Raw genomic sequence first — 19,899 nt, forward strand, 5'->3', positions numbered from 1 at the left:
CACTTTACTGAATTCCTTTGCTTTTTTTTTTGGCTGCACTGCACAGTAGGGATGTGTGCACTCCTTGACCAAGGATGGAACCTGTGCCCTGTGTAGTGGAAGTGTGGAGTCCTAACCACTGGACCACCAGAGAAGTCCCCTTACTGGATTCATTTATTAGTTCTAATAGTTTGCATAGCAAGTCTTTATGGTTTTCTGTATAGAGAATCATGGCTTCTGCAAACAGTGACAGTTTCACCTCTTCTCTTCCAATTTGAATACCTTTTATTTCTCTTTCTTGTTGATTGCTGTGGCTTTCCAATATTATGTTGAATAGCAATGGTGAGAGTGGGCATCCTTGTCTTGTTCCTGAATTTAGTGGGGAGGTTCTCAGCTTTACACAATTGAGCATTATATTGGCTGTGGTTTATCATAAATGACTTTTATTATGTTGAGATATGTTCCTTTATACACACTTTGGTGAGAATATACTTTCTTATGATAATGTGGTCTGTTTTTCTAAAATTATTTTCCACAATGTAATGAGAGTTTTCTGTGTCACTAAATCTACTTCTACAACAGTAGTTTCCAACTGAGAGTATAACACAGACTCAGACCTACAAAATCAGAATTTCTAGGTGTGGGGCACCATGGTTTTTTTGAAGTTCCACAGGTGAACTTGATGAATAAGCCCTGGTTAAGGACTGTCATTCTGTGCCATTGTGTTTAATGACTGCATGAAACTATCATGGACCACAAGCTAGACTCTTTTCTGTTGCTAGGCATTTAACTTGTTTCTAGTTTACCACTTTTATAAACAAAGCCTTAGTGAACAAGTAGCTAACTAAGTCTTTGCACACATCCATAAGCTTTTACTTTGGATAAATACCTAAAAATAGAATGCACATTTTAAAGACTTTTACCAAATGGCCCTTCCAGGAAGGTTGTTTCAAAGAAGTACCTATTTTCCTGTTTGATACCATATTTGTTATTTTTGCTAAGTTGACAGGTAAAATATTTTTCATGTTACTGTTGCTTCAACATTTGCATTTTTTATTACTATGAGGTTAAGCTGGAGAAGGCAGTGGCACCCCACTCCAGTACTGTTGCCTGGAAAATCCCATGGATGGAGGAGCCTGGTAGGCTGCAGTCCATGGGGTCGCTAAGAGTCAGACACGACTGAGCGACTTCACTTTCACTTTCCACTTTCATGCATTGGAGAAGGAGATGGCAACCCACTCCAGTGTTCTTGCCTGGAGAATCCCATGGATGGAGAAGCCTGGTGGGCTGCGGTCCGTGGGGTTGCACAGAGTCGGACACGACTGAAGTGACTTAGCAGCAGCAGCAGCAAGATTTTTTATATGGACCATTTATATATATATATATGAAAATGAGTATAGAAAAGTTAATAGTGATTTGTCTCATCATACATTTTGTCCATTTTTATCCTTGATTATATATCTTTTTGTTATTTATAGGAACTCTGTTTTTAAGACTATTGATGCTTTTATTATCATTTATTTTGCAATTTTTTTCATTTTGTTATTTGTCTTGATTTATTTGTGGAGTTTGTTATGTATACAGTTAAGTTTCATTTTGTTTTTTAATTGGTCTGTCATATTTGAATTTTTTTCTGGTTGTACATTTATTTTAAATTCTGTGTTCTAAGTATACAATAATTAATCTGTAGGGAAACCTGTTGGACTCATTTTCTTTTTTTTTTTAATTTTTATTTTATATTGGAGTATCGTTGGTTAACAATATTATGTTATTTTCAGGTGTACAGCAAAGTGATTCAGTTATACATAAACATGTATCTGTTCTTTTTCAAATTCTTTTCCCATTTAGGTTTTTACAAGATATTGAGCCAAATTCCATGTTCTATACAGTAGGTCCTTGTTGGTTATCTATTTAAATATAGCAGTGTGTACATGGTAATCTCAAACTCTCAATATATCCCTCCTTCCACCCTTCCTCCCCGATGAACCATAAGTTTATTCTCTAAGTATACAGTTAAGTTTTTATTAAGTCAATCCTATCAGTTTTTTTTTTCATAATTGCATTTGGCATGTTTGAAAAGACTTTCGGGAAAGGACCTCTGCCCCCTCACCTCCAACCTGGCCCCTGCACCCTTCTACATAATGCTGTTAAGTACTAAAGTCAAATGTGTGAAGTTAAATTGAGCACTGTATGATCCCCAGCCTTGCTTTGTGTTGTGATTACTGCCAGCAAGTAGGTGGGTTTTAATTTAAGCTTAGTCTCTCTCTGCAGAGGAGGGTCATGAGGGTGCTTTTTTGGATTTATGTAACATTTTGGTCCCTTCCCCTAGGCAACTTAACTGCCTTGATGTTAGTTAGATAATCTTGTTTCCATTGAGACCCAAGAGAATCTTCTATGTAAATAGCTGTATGAAGCCTTTTACATCACAAAGTTCCAGTTATCTTCAAATGGAAGAAGTCAGCAGAAAATCTTTTGTTACCTGCATAAAACAGAAAAATTGCTACATGTGTATATAATTTAGACTCAAGAAAAAGTCTTCAGATCTCTGAAGTCAAGATAAAAGATTTTATCAAGAAAAGATAAAGTTGTAAAAAGTAGAACAAATGAAAATAAAAGGCTGTAATAGATTCTATAGATTACTAGATAAATTCTGATCTTGCCCAGAGTATACAGTATAACATGAACAAATGAATATATAAAATCTATACTTAGATGCTCAGTAATTATACTGTCAGAGGAACATATGTACCATGAACACATACCTTATACCTTGAAATTTTTTTGAAATTATCAGTTAGCTAATAGAGGTGTTTTTCTCTAATTGAGCCAGACTGTTCAGTCCTTTTCTGTTAAGTACAATCTGTACCATTAAGATTTTCTTTCATTCTCTTATTTTCACCTTAAGAAGTTAACGTGATCCAAAAGAAATCTTGTTGCTGTACTCAAGGCTTTTATAGTCTTGCTGGGTTAATAATGCATCATTACCACAAAGTTTAAAAGGGCCTAAAACACATACCTTGCTTGACACTAAATTGCTTAAGCAGGTGTTCTCATGAATAAATGTCCACTGACATTTCTAAAATAGAAGGCTATGTTTTAAAGTATTTTAACATTTCAGAGTTTCCATATATTATATCTTTCTCTTTCGCTGAGTCTATGGAAAATATTTCCATCATCATGAAAATTATCTTTGAGTTCCCAAGTATGGCGCCCTGATGGAGCCAGAAGTTTCTATGATACAAGATAGTTCATAGTATTTTTCTCCTAACACCACTGTGGATGACAGAGTCAAAAACTGATCAGACTTTAGACCATGGAATCAAACTATTCTAGAAGAAACATTTTAACTGTGACATTATTTTAACCAGCATAACTTTTTCTGATTAACGAGTCTGTTTCTTTCTATATAGAATTTGTAATTGAGTATAACACCTAAATCTGTTTAATAAGATTTATGTGATAAAGCCTTAAAAACTATTAAGCTATATGCTAATACAAAATATTATTAGGTAGCATTAGTCTTATATAATGTAGATATTTGCCCAGTGGGCTTGCAAACACTTCCCACAAATAAATTCTTTGGAATAGCTGGAGACAGTATGGTTTAATCCAGGCCTTGATCCTGAAATAGATAAATACCCTGTGATTAATTTATTAGTGGCAAGAGAGACATTAGAAGAACTGTCATTAAAGAGCTGTTATTATTAAAGAGCTATTACTGATTTGTAAAGTTTTTCCTTAGCTGTCAAACATTCTTGAGAAAGAATATATACTTCGCCATAATATTTTCAGTTTCCTGCAAAGTGAAAGTGTTAGTTGCTCAGTCGGGTCTGATTATTTGCGACCCCATGGACTGCAGCCCACCAGTCTCCTCTGTCCATGGAATTCTCCAGGCAAGAATACTGGAGTGGGCAGCTATTTCCTTCTCCAGGGGATCTTCCCAACCCAGGAATCAAACCTGGGTCTCCTGCACTGCAGGCAGATTCTTTACCATCTGAGGCACCAGGGAAGCCCATTTCCTGCAAAATTCAGGGTCAGTTCACGCAGATTAAATTCCTGGGATGTATATCTGGAGTAATCATGCCCAATTTCTAAATGAACTATCCAAATTAGATATTTATAAGAGCACGTTTTTCTGATCACAAATATCCTGGCCATGGCAGTAGTTCCTGTGATTGTACCCACTCCCACCAGGTTCTGTGGTGAGCAACAGTACACATTCTAAGAGTGACTGACAAGGCTAAGACTGGCAGCCTCTGAGATAGCCAGGTGGGAGCCCAGAGCAGCCGTGGCTGGGGTCAGGGCAGTTGTGCCATTGAACAGAGCGGCGCCGAGCTGGGGGAGATAGAGCTCATCAGCACAGTCCTTTAAATGGATGAGCTACAGCATATTCCTTCTCTCTCAGGTGGCTGCTGTCCCTGCTTTGTGGGAAAAGCCTCCCTCCAGGAGCAGTGGTTGTCTGCCCAGCTGCCACCTCAGAAGACCAACAAAGAGCATCTTGCAGGTTCCCCTCCAAAAGGCCCCTCTGGATACGTCTGACAGTAAGCCACACAAGGGCCCAGGTGATGAGCCCTCCCAACAGCCTGGTAACAAAAAGAAGTTCAGAACCAGTAGCTGGAAAGCAGAACCTGTTTGCATGGGTCATTTCTGCAACCGCCATATCTTCCAGCAGCAGCTGATTGAAAAGCAGAAGAAGAAACTTCAGGAACAGCAGAAAACAATTCTGGAGCTGAAGGAAAACCAGCGGCTGGCAGAGGTTCAGCGGGCAGCAGGGCATACGCACCCACAGAGCTGCCAGCTGTCAAACCCGGGAGAAGATGAATGGGAACGAACCTGCCAAGTGCTTCCAAAGTATGTTCATTGTACTGGAACACTCTCTGGAGTCTTTGTTGTTGTTTTTTTACTTTGTGGTCAAAAGGCTCCTGAATTTTACCCAACATCCAGATTCCATAGTTGCTTGTTGTGCACATGCAAAGCAGAGAGGCCTCATACATTGTGATTGGTATGTGAAAGGTACCAAAAGGTGTTTAAGGCAAGTGGCTGCCTATAAGGATCCAGTTGTATACAGCTAGCAGTTGTATTGTAGCTGCCTTTGTCTGAGGACCTGTCACTCTACCAGTAAAATAGGAAAATGCTTACTTGCTCTAACTCGATTTCTGGATTCCTGATTATGTTTAGGGCTGAGAAGCCAGGTCAGAAAATATCAGGTCTAAACGGAGCAGCCCTTGGGGATGGCCATTTATCTAGCTTAAGTCTGTAGTTGTTTGAGATAAATATCTTTGAATCTAGAATAATAGTCCAAATTTCTCAAAAGCTATTTAAGATGGTTTTAGACATGCTTGTGACATACTCAGTATGTGTGATAAATGGTAGGATAAGAAGTGGGCAGTATGTATTAATCTAAAGCACTGGGTTGGGAGTCAGAGCACCTGACTCACGTTGTAGACTCAGGCCACTCACTCAACCTTTCCATGCCTCATTATACCAATTTATTAAATGGGTATAATAATACATAGTTATCTCAAGGGAGTAAGGATTAATTAAAGTTTGTAAAAGACTTTGAGTTCTGAAACTGGTGATTGGTCTGAATTCTTTTCCCTTTTCTTCCCCCCCAGTTCACCTGTTGCTTCCCCTGAGACTGAAGGCAGTAGAAGTGACTCCCGAAATTCTCTTTCTGGACCCAGAAGGAATCCAAGGCAGATGATGGCGCCCCATCCCATACTGAAAGGCAGGGCTATCTCGGTGGGACCTGGGTTATGGTTATCTTTCCTCCAGGAGTAGGATATGTTGGGACTGAATCCTGGCAACTGTTGGGTTTTGAGACTTAGCAGAACCTGGTCAAAGTCTAAGATGAGTAGATACGTGACAAGTAGATACACCAGAGAACACAGAGAACACGACTTTTTTCCTACCCCTCCTGCCAAATTTTCTGGTCTTCCTGGCCAATACAAAAACAAAACACTGCTGAAAGGTTTAATCATTCTTTTGTAATTTGAGATTTGGACTGTGTTTTTAAAATGGGATAATTCACAAAAGAATTCTGAGTGGCTTCTAAGAATAAACACTAAAGGTCATCTGTCATTGTACTTTTTAACATTAAAATACAGATCAGTTTACAGTAATCTACATCAAGTTATTACATCATTGTATAATGAATCGTGCCTTGATGACAGGCTTCTAGAATGAAATCTATAAACCAGACATTTTAATAACATTTTTGATGTGCATGGAATCATTATTTAAACCAAACCACACTATGAAAAGAGAAGCATTCCTTGGAGCTCACCTAGTGAAATTGCTAGCTGCTTTTACTCTGTACTTAGTCATGCACTGAACATATGTTTGTGTGAAGTGGTAGGCACTTTGACAATTTTATTGTGGCTTATAAATCTGACTTTTTACCTGTGGTAGGATTGCTGCCCTAACAGGAAGTGATGTCACCAGAGGTACACTGTGCCTGAAGTCCATTCCTGTTAATGAAAAAAATCAGCAGTCTATTCATTGACTCTCTGCCAAGTCAGCAATTTATGACCTCTTTGTCCATCATTGAGGATGATCAGGAAGTGCCCAGTTTGGTGTGATTATTTTTAAGAAATTATTGTTTGATCAAAGAGTTAGCATGTTTTGGAACACCTGGCTATTTTCAAGTAATCTTTAATGACTAGCTCTAGAAAAGATGAAAAAAGGGCATATTACCACAGGCTCTGCCTCTTGGGGCTCTCACTTTAATCCTCTAGTCTTATTTCTGCCTCCTTAAAGACAGTCTCATTCCTGCCATCTGTGGCACCCCCACTATTCTTTTTCCAGCAAAGCCGACACTTAATATCTGTAAGAAATAGCCTGCTGGGTTTTTTGTTTATTAATTCTTGAAACTTGGACTTCAATTTTCTTCTCTGTAACACAGCACAAGGAACCTAAAGTAACCATTGGCTGAGTTAGGTGAGCAGAACTTGATACTCCTCCCACCCATGCCCCTCTGCCTATGAAACCCCAGCTGGTGACAGACTCATATTATCAGGCCATCTTGCACATTTGCTTCTTTTGGATCGATATTTAATAGACTGTCAAGAACAGGAGTCTAACACTTGAATTCGTTCAGATGCCAGTTCTTCAGATGCCTAGTACAATTCCATTTCCTGCCCATCTGGATATCCCGGCCCTAAAACTAGTTTAAAATGTGATCATCAGGACCCCAAACCTCAGTTTGTTCGTTGTTGTTGTCACATATGCAGACATACATAGTAACCTAGGAGAAGGTGGCAAACTCCATGGTATTTGAGGAGTGATTCTGTTCTCAAAGTATTTGTTAGATGTAATTAAAGTTTTCAACATTCATTAAAGGAATTGCCAAATTAAAATTCTGGTTTCTGGATTTCACATACTAAAAGTTTCTTCAAGACACATTATCTTATTTAAACCAGTGAACAATTATTCTAATAGAAATGTGAGCAAAAACATAATCTGAAAATTGTTCATCATGGCCAAGGATGGGACTGTCAGTCCTTAACCTGTAGGATGTGTGTGTATGTGTGTATATACCTATACACATGGTATAATTACAATTTCTGTAATTGTATTTTAATATAAATTTTATGCATATATATACACATATATATTTGGCATTGTGAACACCCAAAAGAAAACTTTAACCATTTTACCATAAAATGGAGACATTTCTTTTCCAGTGTTCCTTATATTTTTTATATTGGAACTCTTACTGTTTTCTAGCCATGGAAGAGAGAGCAGTTCAGCGAGCTGAACGTAGGCGGATCTTGGCAGAGAAGAAGAAAAAACAAGAAGAGGAGAAATTGGTAATAAATTAAGAATGCAAAGTGAGGCAAGAAAAAGGATTTGTATAGGTCTTTATTAAAAACTGAAACCTAGGTTGTTTAAGGCAATTAAGGCAGTAGCATAACACCAACTTTGGATATGGCTTTTTGCCTCCTGGCCTGAACTCTATGATAGTTTTAGGAAAATGAAGAGAAGGAGCATCAGCATCATTAGTATACAACAATAAAATGTTTTGAAAGTTGATGGAGCTAGCAAATTAGGAGATTTACACATAACCAAGACTGATGTGTAATAGGTAAATGTTCAACCTGCGAAGTTTACATAGGTGGGTAATTCTTTTTTTTAATTGGAGGCTAATTACTTTACAATATTGTAGTGGTTTTTGCCATACATCGACATGAATCAGCACACATGTGTTCCCCATCCAGAACCCCCCTCCCACCTCCCTCCCCATCCCATCCCCCAGGGTCATCCCAGTGCACCAGCCCTGAGCACCCTGTCTCATGCATTGAACCTGAACCGGCAATCCACTTCACATATAATAATATACACATTTCAGCGCTACCCTCTCAAATCATCCCACCCTCACCTTCTCCCACAGAGTCCAAAAGACCGTTCTTTATATCTGTGTCTCTTTTGCTGTCTCTCATATAGGGTCATTGTTACCATCTTTCTAAATTCCATATATATGCATTAGTCTACTGTATTGGTGTTTTTCTTTCTGGCTTACTTCACTCTGTATAATAGGCTCCAGTTTCACCCACCTCATTAGAACTGATTCAAATGTATTCTTTTTAATGGCTGAGTAATACTCCATTGTGTGTATGTACCACAGCTTTCTTGTCCATTCGTCTACCGATGGGCATCCATGTCTAGGTTGCTTCCATGTCCTGACTATTATAAACAGTGCTGCGATGAACATTGGGGTACACGTGTCTCTTTCAGTTCTGGTTTCCTCAGTGTGTATGCCCAGCAGTGGGATTGCTGGGTTGTATGGCAGTTCTATTTCCAGTTTTTTTAAGGAATTGCCACACTGTTCTCCATAGTGGCTGTACTAGTTTGCATTCCCACCAACAGTGTAAGAGGGTTCCTTTTTCTCCACACCCTCTCCAGCATTTATTGTTTATAGACTTTTTGATAGCAGCCTTTCTGACTGGCGTGAGACAGTACCTCATTGTGGTTTTGATTTGCATTTCTCTGATAATGAGAGATGTTGAGCATCTTTTCATGTGCTTCTTAGCCATCTGTATGTCTTCTTTGGAGAAATGTCTATTTAGTTCTTTGGCCCATTTTTTGATTGGGTTGTTTATTTTTCTAGAATTGAGCTGCAGGAGCTACTTGTATATTTTTGAGATTAGTTTTTTGTCAGTTGCTTCATTTGCTATTATTTTCTCCCATTCTGAAGGGTGTCTTTTCACCTTGCTTATAGTTTAAAGGTGGGAAATTTTTAACCTTCCAAAGTCTTGATCTGGACTTTCAAAAGGAAATTTTGTACCTACTAAGAAAAAATGGGGGCTTCCCTGGTGGCTCAGCAGTAAAGAATCCGCCTGCAATGCAGGCGACCCAGGTTGGATCCCTGGATCGGGAACATCCCCTGGAGAAGGGAATGGCAATCCACTCCAGTATTATTGCCTGGAGAATTCCATGGACAGAGGAGCCTGGCAGGCTACAGTCCATAGGGTTGCAAAGAGTCGGACATGACCGAAGCAACTGAGCATGCAAGAAAAAATAAATAGTTCCAACAGTTTTGTGGGTTTTGGTGAAATGGAAGAAAATTTTTTCTTATACTGTGTATAGTTTGGACTTAGTATTTCATAAATGAAATAAGAACTAAAGAGTAATCATTTTATGATGAAAAGTTAATGGTCTCATTCATGCTCAGCCTCATCTTCCCAAGTAGAAGAGAATCCCTTTGGAGAAACAGTGAAGTTACACAACTGACCACCTGTTACTTGGGTTTTCTACTTTTAATACATAGTGCAGGCTTCTTCCAGGGACTGGGTGAACACTTTGGTAGATAGTGGACTTACCTCAACATAAACAGTCTTATTTCTGTGCAAATTGAGGGTCTGATTTTTACAAATTCTAATCTTGATCAGGCCCAGTTAAAGGCCCAAGAGGAGGAGCGTCAGAAGAGGGAGGCAGAAGAAAAGGAGGCTCAGCTTGAGAAAAAAAGAGAAGAGAAGAGACTGAAGAAAATGGTTAGTAGTTTCTGTTTGGTCAGCCACCTGTCCTGTGAAGCCTGCTGTGTATGATCCTATAGTCCTATGCACCTTCCCTCCCAAGAATTTCTGTCTAGAACACTTCTTCTCTCACCTCCACCCTCTTCTCTAGCATACTTAATAATAACCTGCTCATTCCTCAGATCTTAACTCAACCCAGTTAGCCTTTCCTGCCTTGCCCCACCCTCCTCTCTAACCAGGGTTAGGTGAGATCCCCTTGATGGATTCTGAGTTTATTTCCTTCAAAGTATTGGGTTGGCCAGATATCCTGCATGCAACTGAAAATGAATTAACCCCTTTCCCAGAAGAGGAAGTAAAGTCCTTGAATGATGTTTATCCTTCTCCTTGCTATCCCCTCACTTAAATGCTATAATATAAAATTAACAGTACTGAAATAGCATGACACAAAGTCAGTACATCTTTTGTTACATGATGAGAGAATAAGAGTGGAAATAAAACAAGATACGTATACACACAAACATACTCACAGCAAAATAAGAAGGGAATACTCATGACAATTCCAATCTTCATTTCTGTAACCAGTCAAGTGGATGTAGTTGCTATTTATAGTTACCTTCTTCCACTAGCCACTACCCCTTTGTCTTCATTCAGTGAGCATCTCTGCTAGTCATGGGGTGACCTGAACCTTCATTCTGGAAGGGGCTGGCCTGTTAGTAGTCCGGCATGGATTGGGTTGTAGTTTTCCTTTCACCTTATCACAGGGCATGATAATACTAAGAGATACCCTAAGGGTTCTCCTGTATTCCAGTCATACTCATCTTCACCTCCATTGAGGAGTAGTACCGATTGCCCCTAGTGACCAGGGTCAATCACCCCAGCAAGCACTTTCTAATTTACCTTTTGATTGAGAGGCCTAAGGAACCCACAAAGACTAGGAGGCACTGTTCTCAGTGCAGTGGAATCACTGTGTATCTCCTTATGGAAGCATTCCCCCATTTGGAACCAAGACCTCTAGGCCAACAGAACGTAAATGTGTGAGAAAAGGAAACCAGAAATGTTGCTAGTGAGAGGTGCCACTCCCACTTCCTCCCCTAGCTTCCTGGAGAAACAGTACCATATACTGGATGCTGATTCAGAGCACAGACAGCCTTCTGGAGAACCTTGCCCTAGACGTGCAAGGTACTGCTACCTAACTGGTGCTGCAGCTGGGTCTTCCAAAGGTCATTCCGCCATGCTGGTGAGCAAGCTGCTTCAGGGTGGTGGTAAGACCAGTGCATTCCATGTGTATGGGTCCATCACTCCATTTCTTTTGCTGTCAAGTGAGTTCTGTGATCAGAAGCAATGCTGTGTGGAAATCATGATAGTGAAGAAGGCATTCAGTAAACCTAGGGGTGGTCGGACTGCCATGACAAAACACCAGAGGGCAGGTGGCTTACATGACAGAAATTAATTTTCTCACACTCAAGGAGGCTGGATGTTGAAGATCAGGGTGCTGGCATGGTTGGTTTCTGGTGAGAGCTCTCTTCCTGGCGGTAGGTCACCTTCTCGGGGTATCGTCCCATGTCCTTTCCTTGGTGCATGTACACAGAAGGGGAGAGTGACCGTATGTAAGTTCTCTGGTGTCTCTTCTTATAAGGATACTAGTCCTACCCCTAGAACTTGTCATAAGTTATTTAAAATTCCCTCTCTGATAGTTCCAACATCTTTCTCATATGTGGATTTTGTTCTGATGATGGCTTTATCTTTTCAGACTGTGTTAATTTCTTATTTTTTAATATGTCTTTATTTTTTGTTGTTGTTGAAAGCCAGACATGTACAGGGCAATGGAAACTGAGGTAAATGGGCCTTTAGTGTGGAAGTGATGCCAAGTGAACTCGCTCAGTCGTGTCCAACTCTTTGCGACCCCATGGACTATAGCCCGCCAGGCTCCTCTGTCCATGGGATTCTCCAGGCAAGAATAGTGGAATGGGTTGCCATTTCCTTTAGTGTGGAGATTTGTGTTAATCTAGCCAGGAGTCGGGCTACGTTTGAAGTTTGTTGTTGCTATGAGCATCAAGACTTCAGTTTTCTCTAGTGACTGTTTTTTTGTCCCCTCTTTTGGCTTTCGGTCTTCCCTTTGTGTGGTTCCCTGAGGAAAATCTGTCTCTTGCAGTCCTCCAGCTGTACTCCACTGTTATTACTAGGTTTGCTAGCACGCTGGTGTGGTGGGGATGAGTGGAGCATTCTCTAATGTTCTGATTAAGTCTCACTCTTTGGAGTGCACAGTATTGGCCATTCAGAAGAATTTTGGCTCTTACTGTAGGGGCAGAGATTTTCCCTGCCCCTGTGTTCCCTTCTTTCAGTCTCCACTGTCTCAGTCTGATCTTAGAGTACTTCCCTCTGTAAGGTTCCTTTTTCTCTTAAATGAGATAAGGAGGTTACTCTGGGCAGAGTTCCCCTCCCCCAGTGGCAGCAGCCTCACCCTAATGCCTTCAGGTGGTGCTACTTGCAGATGAAGGCCAGAAGAAGAGTCTAGGCAGATTTTCCAGAGGTTGCTGTTCCTCTGCCCCAGCTAGACCCATGATGGGGACTTTATCTAAACTCTGCCTTGATCTTCTCTGTGAATATCTGGTGGAGTTCCTTGCTGTCCAAGGGACTCTCAAGAGTCTTCTCCAGCACCACAGTTCAAAAGCATCAATTCTTCGGCACACAGCTTTCTTTGTAGTTTACCTCTCATATCCATACATGACTACTGGAAAAACCAGAGCTTTGACTAGATGGACCTTTGTTGGCAAAGTAATGTCTCTGCTTTTTAATTTGCTGTCTAGGGTGGTCATAACTTTTCTTCCAAGGAGCAAGTGTCTTGTAATTTCATGGCTGCAGTCACCATTTGCAGTGAATTTGGAGCCCAAAAACATAAAGTCAGCCACTGTTTCCATTGTTTCCCCATCTATTTGCTATGAAGTGATGGGACCAGATGCCATGATCTTAGTTTTCTGAATGTTGAGGTTTAAGCCAACTTTTTCACTCAGCTCTTTCATCAAGAGGCTCTTTAGTTCTTCTTCACTTTATGCCATAAGTGTGGTGTTATCTGCATATCTGAGGTTATTGATATTTCTCCCGGCAACCTTGATTCCAGCTTGTGCTTCATCCAGCCCATCATTTCTCATGATGTATTCTTCATATCAGTTAAATAAGCAGGATGACAATATACAGCCTTGATGAACTCATTTCCCAATTTGGAACCAGTCTGTTGTTCCATGTCCAGTTCTAACTGTTGCTTCTTGACCTGCATACAGATTTCTCAGGAGGCAGGTCAGGTGGTCTGGTATTCCCATCTCTTTCAGAATTTTCCATAGTTTGTTGTGATCCACACAGTCAAAGGCTTTGGCATAGTCAATAAAGTAGAAGTAGATGTTTTCCTGGAACTCTCTTGCTTTTTTGATGATCCAGCAGATGTTGGCAATTTGATCTCTGGTTCCTCTGCCTTTTCTAAATCCAGCATGAACATCTGGAAGTTCATGGTTCATGTACTGTTGAAGCCTGGCTTAAAGAATTTTGAGCATTATGTTACTAGCTTGTGAGATGAGTGCAATTGTGTGGTAGTTTGAGCATTCTTTGGCATTGCCTTTCTTTGGGATTGGAATGAAAACTGACCTTTTCCAGTCCTATAGCCACTGCTGAGTTTTCCAGCATTCCAGGATGTCTAGCTCTAGGTGAGTCATCACACTATTGTGATTATCTGGGTCGTGAAGATCTTTTTTGTATATTCTGTGTATTCCTGCCACCTCTTCTTAATATCTTATGCTTCTGTTAGGTCCATACCATTTCTGTCCTGTATTATACCATTTTGCATGAAATGTTCCCTTGGTGTTTGTAATTTTCTTGAAGAGATGTCTAGTCTTTCCCATTCTATTATTTCCCATTCTGTTTTTTTCCTCTCTTTCTTTGCATTGATCGCTGAGGAAGGCTTTCTTATCTCTCCTTGCTATTCTTTGGAACTCTGCATCCAAATGGGTATATCTTTCCTTTTCTCCGTTGCCTTTCTGAATGGTGTACTGGTTTTCCCTGCTTTCTTCAATTTAAGTCTGAATTTGGCAATAAGGAGTTCATGATCTGAGCCACAGTCAGCTCCCAGTCTTGTTTTTGCTGACTGTGTAGAGCTTCTTCATCTTTGGCTGCAAAGAATATAATCCATCTGATTTCAGTGTTGATCATCTGGTGATATCCATGTGTAGAGTCTTCTCTTGTGTTGTTGGAAGAGGGTGTTTGCTATGACCAGTGCGTTCTCTTGGCAAAACTCTGTTAGCCTTTGCCCTGCTTCATTCTGTACTCCAAGGCCAAATTTGCCCATTATTCCAGGTATTTCTTGACTTCCTATTTGTGCATTCCAGTCCTCTATAATGAAAAGGACATCTTTTTTGGATGTTAGTTCTAGAAGGTCTTGTAGGTCTTCACAGAACCGTTCAGCTTCTTCAGCATTACTGGTTGGGTCATAGACTTGGATTACTGTGATGTTGAACTGTTTGCCTTCGAAATGAAGAGAGATCATTCTGTCGTTTTTGAGATTGCATCCAAGTACTGCTTTTGAGACTCTTTTGTTGACTATGATAGCTACTCCATTTCTTCTAAGGGATTCTTGCCCACAGTAGTAGATACAGTGGTCATCTGAGTTAAATTCACCCATTCCAGTCCATTTTAGTTCACAGATTCCTAAAATGTCTATGTTCACTCTTGCCATCTCCTGTTTGACCACTTTTAATTTGCCTTGATTCATGGACCTAACATTTCAGGTTCCTATGCAATATTGCTCTTTACAGCATCAGACTTTAATTCCATTATCAGTCACATCCACAACTGGGTGTTGTTTTTGCTTTGTTTTTGTTTTTGTTGTTTTCTCTTCATTCTTTCTGAGGTTATTTCTCCACTGATCTCTAGTAGCATATTGGGCACCTACCAACCTGGGGAGTTCATCTTTCAGTGTCCTATCTTTTTGCCTTTTCATACTGTTCATGGGGTTCTCACGGCAAGAATACTGAAGTGGTTTGCCATTCCCTTCTCCAGGGGACCACGTTTTGTCAGAACTCTCCACCATGACCTATCCGTCTTGGGTGGCCCTAAACAGCATGACTCATAGTTTCATTGAGTTAGACAAGGCTGTGGTCCATGTGATCAGATGGTTAGTTTTCTGTGATTGTGGTTTTCATTCTCTTTGCCCTCTGATGGAGAAGGATAAGAGGCTTATGGAAGCTTCCTGATCGGAGAGCCTGACTGCGGGAGAAACTGGGTCTTGTTCTAAGGTGGCCTCAGGAAGATCCAAAAGTGTTCATCGCTCAGTCGTGTCCAACTCTTTGTGACCCCATGGACTGTAGCACGCCAGGCTCCTCTGTCCTTGGAATTCTCCAGGCTGGAATACCAGAGTGGTTTGCCATTCCCTTCTCCAGAGATATTCCTGACCCAGGGATCCAACCCAGGTCTCCTGCAATGCAGGCAAATTCTTTACCGTCTGAGCCACCAGGGAGCCCCAAGGTCCACAAGGGGCAGGTTAGACGTGAGACACCTATTAGACATCGAAATGAAAACACTATATAGGCAGCTGAATGTGTAAGCTTGGATATCAAGATGATAGTCAGGAATCTGGCCATCAAAAACATGTCAGTGTTTTAATGCTCTGGATGTGAATGAAATCAACTTGGGATATTATGTGGAGAGAGAAGAAATGCAAAAATCCAGGACCATGTCTGAGAGTATATGAATAACTACTCAGAGGATGAGCTAGTGAGGTAGAAAGAGTAACGAGAGAATTGCTTATTGAAAAGCTGAGAGAAAAAAAGTATTTCTAGAAGGAAATGATGGTGATTAACTGGGCTAAATGTTGCTGGCTGCAGTGAAAAAGACGACAGACAAACTTTTATTTGGCAACATGGAGACTGTTCATGACATAGACAAGAATGCTTTTAGTGGACTGCTGGGAAGGGAGCCCCATTTCAGGAAGTTGAGGAGAGAATAGGTGGTGAGGCAATAGAGACCATGCATACAGTAGGGGTCACATGGGGTCAAAGAAGAACTTTTTTTTTCTGTTGGTGATTGGTCTTTTTTGTGTTATTTTGTTAAAAAGATGGGCAGTACCAGCACATATTTGCATATTTATAGGAATGGTCTAGTAGTGAGAGAAAAAATCATGATACAAGAGAGCAAAGACCATAAATTACAGGAGTGCCTAAGTGGGAATACGTTCCAGAGTGCAATGAAAGGGTGACTTATAAAGGATAGAAGGCAAGGTGTGAGAATGGTGTCAAAAGTTCATCAGGCACTCTGTTATTCTTCTTAATCTTGCTGTAATTCCTTGTCTTTCTTTCAAAGCAGTAGTGGTGGAAATACACACACACACACACACACACACACACGTGCTTCCTTGGTGGTTCAGACAGTAATGAATCTGCTTGCTTATGTGGGAAACCCAGGTTTGATCCCTGGGTCAAGAAGATCCTCTGGAGAAGGGAATGGCAACCCACTCCAGTATTCATGCCTGGAGAATTCCATGGACAGAGGACCCTGGTAGGGTACAGTCCATGGCTTCACAGAGAGTTGGAAATGACTGAGCAACTAACACTCACTTTTCATTTGTGTGTGTGTGTATGCGAGCATGCGCACAATTGTGCCTGACTCTTTGCAATCCTGTGGACTATAAACCACCAGGCTCCTCTGTCCATAGGATTCTCCAGGCAAGAATATTAGAGTGGGTTGCCATGCCCTCCTCCAGGGGATTTTCCCATATATATATATTCAAATGAGTCATTTGTTTCATGTTGTTTGTTGAGTAATTTAAATCAGAAAGAAACCCTGATTTTGTGTCCCTTTTTAGCCTGAGTGAAGTATGCTCTGTAAAACTTTAGGTGCATAGATCACCCCCAATATAAGTGTCATCTCAAGGCAGACACTTTGATTTCATGTTATCCTCCCAGTAAATCTTAGATGCAGGCATTATGGACATTTTATATACAAGTAAATGGAAAATATAGTAATAATAGTAAAATACAATCAACTGTATTGAGGAATCCTTAATCAAGGCAGGAAATACACATCTAAATTGCTATATATGAAAACAGAGTTTTGTCTCAAGAAGATCTCTGGTTTATTAAACGTTTTTCTACTTTTCCATGGAAAAGTAGAATTTTTTAAAAATCTACAAACAATAAATGCTGGAGACAGTGTGGAGAAAAGGGAACCCTCCTACAATGTTGGTGGGAATGTAAATTGGTGCAGTCACTATGGAGAACAGTGTGGAAGTTCCTTAAAAAAAAAACAAAACCAAAAATAGAGCTACTGTATGATCCAGCAATCCCACTCCTGGGCATTTATCCAGAAAAGTTGAAAATCCTAGTTGGAAAAGATACATACAGCCCAGTGTTCATTGTAGCACTATTTACAATAATCAGGACATGGAAGCAACTGAAATGTCCATCAACAGAGAACTAGATAAACAAGATGTGGCACATATATCATGTGGAATATAACTCAGTCATTAAAAAAAGAAAATAATGCCATTTATAGCAACATAGATGGACCTAGAGTTTGTCATATTGAGTAAAGTAAGTTAGAAGGATAAATGTCATATGATATCGCTTATATGTGGACTCTAAGAAAAGGGTACAGATGGACTTATCTACAAAATAGAAATAGAGTTACAGATATTCACCAAAGAGGAAAGGTGAGTGTGACAAATAGATTAGGAGTTTGGGGAAAGAGATAAGCTAGGAGATTGGGGTTGACATATACACACTACTATGATATAAAATAGGTAACTAATAAGGACCTGCTGTGTAGCCCAGAGAACTTTACTCAATACTCTGTAATGGCCTGTATGGAAGAGAAGCTTAAAAAGAGTGAATATATGTATCACTGATTCACTTTGCTGTACACCTGAAACTAACACAGCATGGTAAATCAACAATACTCCAATAAAACTGTTAATAAATTAGTTAAACAGGCCATTTCCCCCCACAAACCATCTGAAAATGGCTTTGCTTAAGAGCCTACAACACCAGCCATAGGGTTGTATTATAATTGAAGATAACCTAGGTGTGCATGTGCATAGGATTGGCCAAGCCCAAGGGCTTCTCCAGAGGCTTACTGTCTATTGTTAGATACCTGTCTGCAATTTGCAACTGCTGCCTTGGACATTTCAGTGAATGTGAAAATGGCCGCCTTCTGTTTTCCTCCCCACTTAACTCTTGGCTCTCTCTTGTTGGTCTCAGTGGTGCTTTAGTCACTAAGTCATGTTTGATTCTTGTGACCCCATGGACTGTAGCCCAACAGGCTCCTCTGTCCATGGGATTCTCCAGGCAAGAATACTGGAGTGGGTTGCCATTTCCTTCTCCAGAGGATCTTCCCAACCCAGGAATCAAACCCAAGTCTCCTGCATTGCAGGCAGATTCTTTACCAGCTGAGCTATAAGGGAAGCCCTTGTTAGTCATAAGAAGATTCTTATAAATAATTTTTGTTTCTGTCCATTCAATTCAACATATAAAATGTCTGTAATAAAGATTACAAAGGTAATTTTGGTTTAATCCTTTAGAGAATATGGACATTTCCTTTTCAGTGAGGAATGTGTACAGATACAGGAAGTTTGGCTTGGAAGATCAGAGCAAATATCCCTCCCATATTAGAAATGTTCCAGGGCCTTCTCTTTTTTTCCCCCTCAGAGAAAACTTAAGACTATTAAATAGTTTGTCAGAATCAGCCAATTCACTACAACCGTTTTCTTGAAGTGAAATTGTAGGAAATGAAGACAAAAGAAGCTTAAATTACGATTTTTTTTTTTAATTTTTACTACCGAAACTGACAACTACTGTGAAGACAGTGTGAAGTCTTTGCTTTTACTCCTATGTCTTTCATAACAGCAGCCACTGTATTTTTAATGGAGTATCTTTGAAGTTATTCATATATAAATTTCTACCCCATGATCTAAATGAAGGGGCTATATTGCTGTTTTCCATAATAATAAGGGGAAAATACTGATTTCTCTCCTAACTGAATGAATATTTTACTTTCTAGTAACTTGGTGAGATGTAAATCATTTCTGTGAACAATCCGAAATAATTCAAAGGATATGCATAGCTCTGATTCCTGTAGGACTCATGAGGAACTTTTTCTCCCCTTCTTGGCAGAGTGGCTTCCGTTTTTTTTTTTTAATGCTCCTGAGTTCTGTTATCATGATTAACATGCTATTTAGTGGTTACATATTCAAATTAAAGTAATTAGTGATTTGTTGAAATTCATGAGTTTTCAGGTCATTGCATCTTTACTTTTTGTTCAGTTTTATTGAGGTGTAATTGACAAAATTGTAAGATACTTAAAATGTACATACAATATGGGATTCCCACTGGGTTAATTAATATGTCCATCACTTTACATATTTATTGTGCATGTGTGTGTAAGAAAACTTACATTCTTCTCCCTTAGTAAATTTCAAAATTTTGAGAATATTGTCAACTATAGTTACCTTGTTACACATTAGGTTCTCAGACCTTATTCATCTTGTAACTGAAAATTTGTACCCTTTTTCTGGGCCTTGCCTATTTCTCCCACCTCAGAAGGCACTGGCATTTCTCTCTCTCTTTCTGTAAGTTCAACTTGTTTTTCTTTTTTTTTTTAAGATTCCACACATAAGTGATACCACTCAGTGTTTGTCTCAGTCTTGCTTATTTTACTGGGCATAATGCCCTCAGGATTTATCCATATTGTCAATAATGATAGTATTTCCTTCTTTTTTAAGGCTGAGTAATAGTCCATTATGAGAATCAATAGTAAAATTTTTTATCCATTCATATGTCAATGGATACCTACTTTGTTTCCATTCCTTGGCTATTGTGAATAATGCTTCAATAAATATAGGAGTACACATATATCAGTGGAAGTGAGGAATAGATTTAAGGGACTAGATCTGATAGAGTGCCTGATGAAC

At 39.8% G+C, this 19,899-nt stretch overlaps 1 protein-coding gene across 3 annotated transcripts in view; it reads left to right on the forward strand.

The window, feature by feature from the left end:
• CCDC191 (coiled-coil domain containing 191) overlaps positions 1–19,899 on the forward strand; it is a 98,857-nt gene that overhangs the window by 53,109 nt on the left and 25,849 nt on the right. For all 3 annotated transcript variants that reach the window (XM_086405500.1, XM_086405510.1, XM_086405519.1), the window contains exons 10-13: positions 4,385–4,830; positions 5,595–5,707; positions 7,708–7,790; positions 9,870–9,971. In XM_086405500.1, coding sequence (XP_086261626.1) covers positions 4,385–4,830; positions 5,595–5,707; positions 7,708–7,790; positions 9,870–9,971 — 744 coding nt within the window. The remainder of the gene's footprint in view (positions 1–4,384; positions 4,831–5,594; positions 5,708–7,707; positions 7,791–9,869; positions 9,972–19,899) is intronic.

Source organism: Bos grunniens, chromosome 1 (genome assembly GCF_055505025.1).
Source record: "Bos grunniens cultivar Pamir isolate PY7600 chromosome 1, Bosgru_T2T1.0, whole genome shotgun sequence".
Taxonomy (NCBI): Eukaryota; Metazoa; Chordata; class Mammalia; order Artiodactyla; family Bovidae; genus Bos; species Bos grunniens.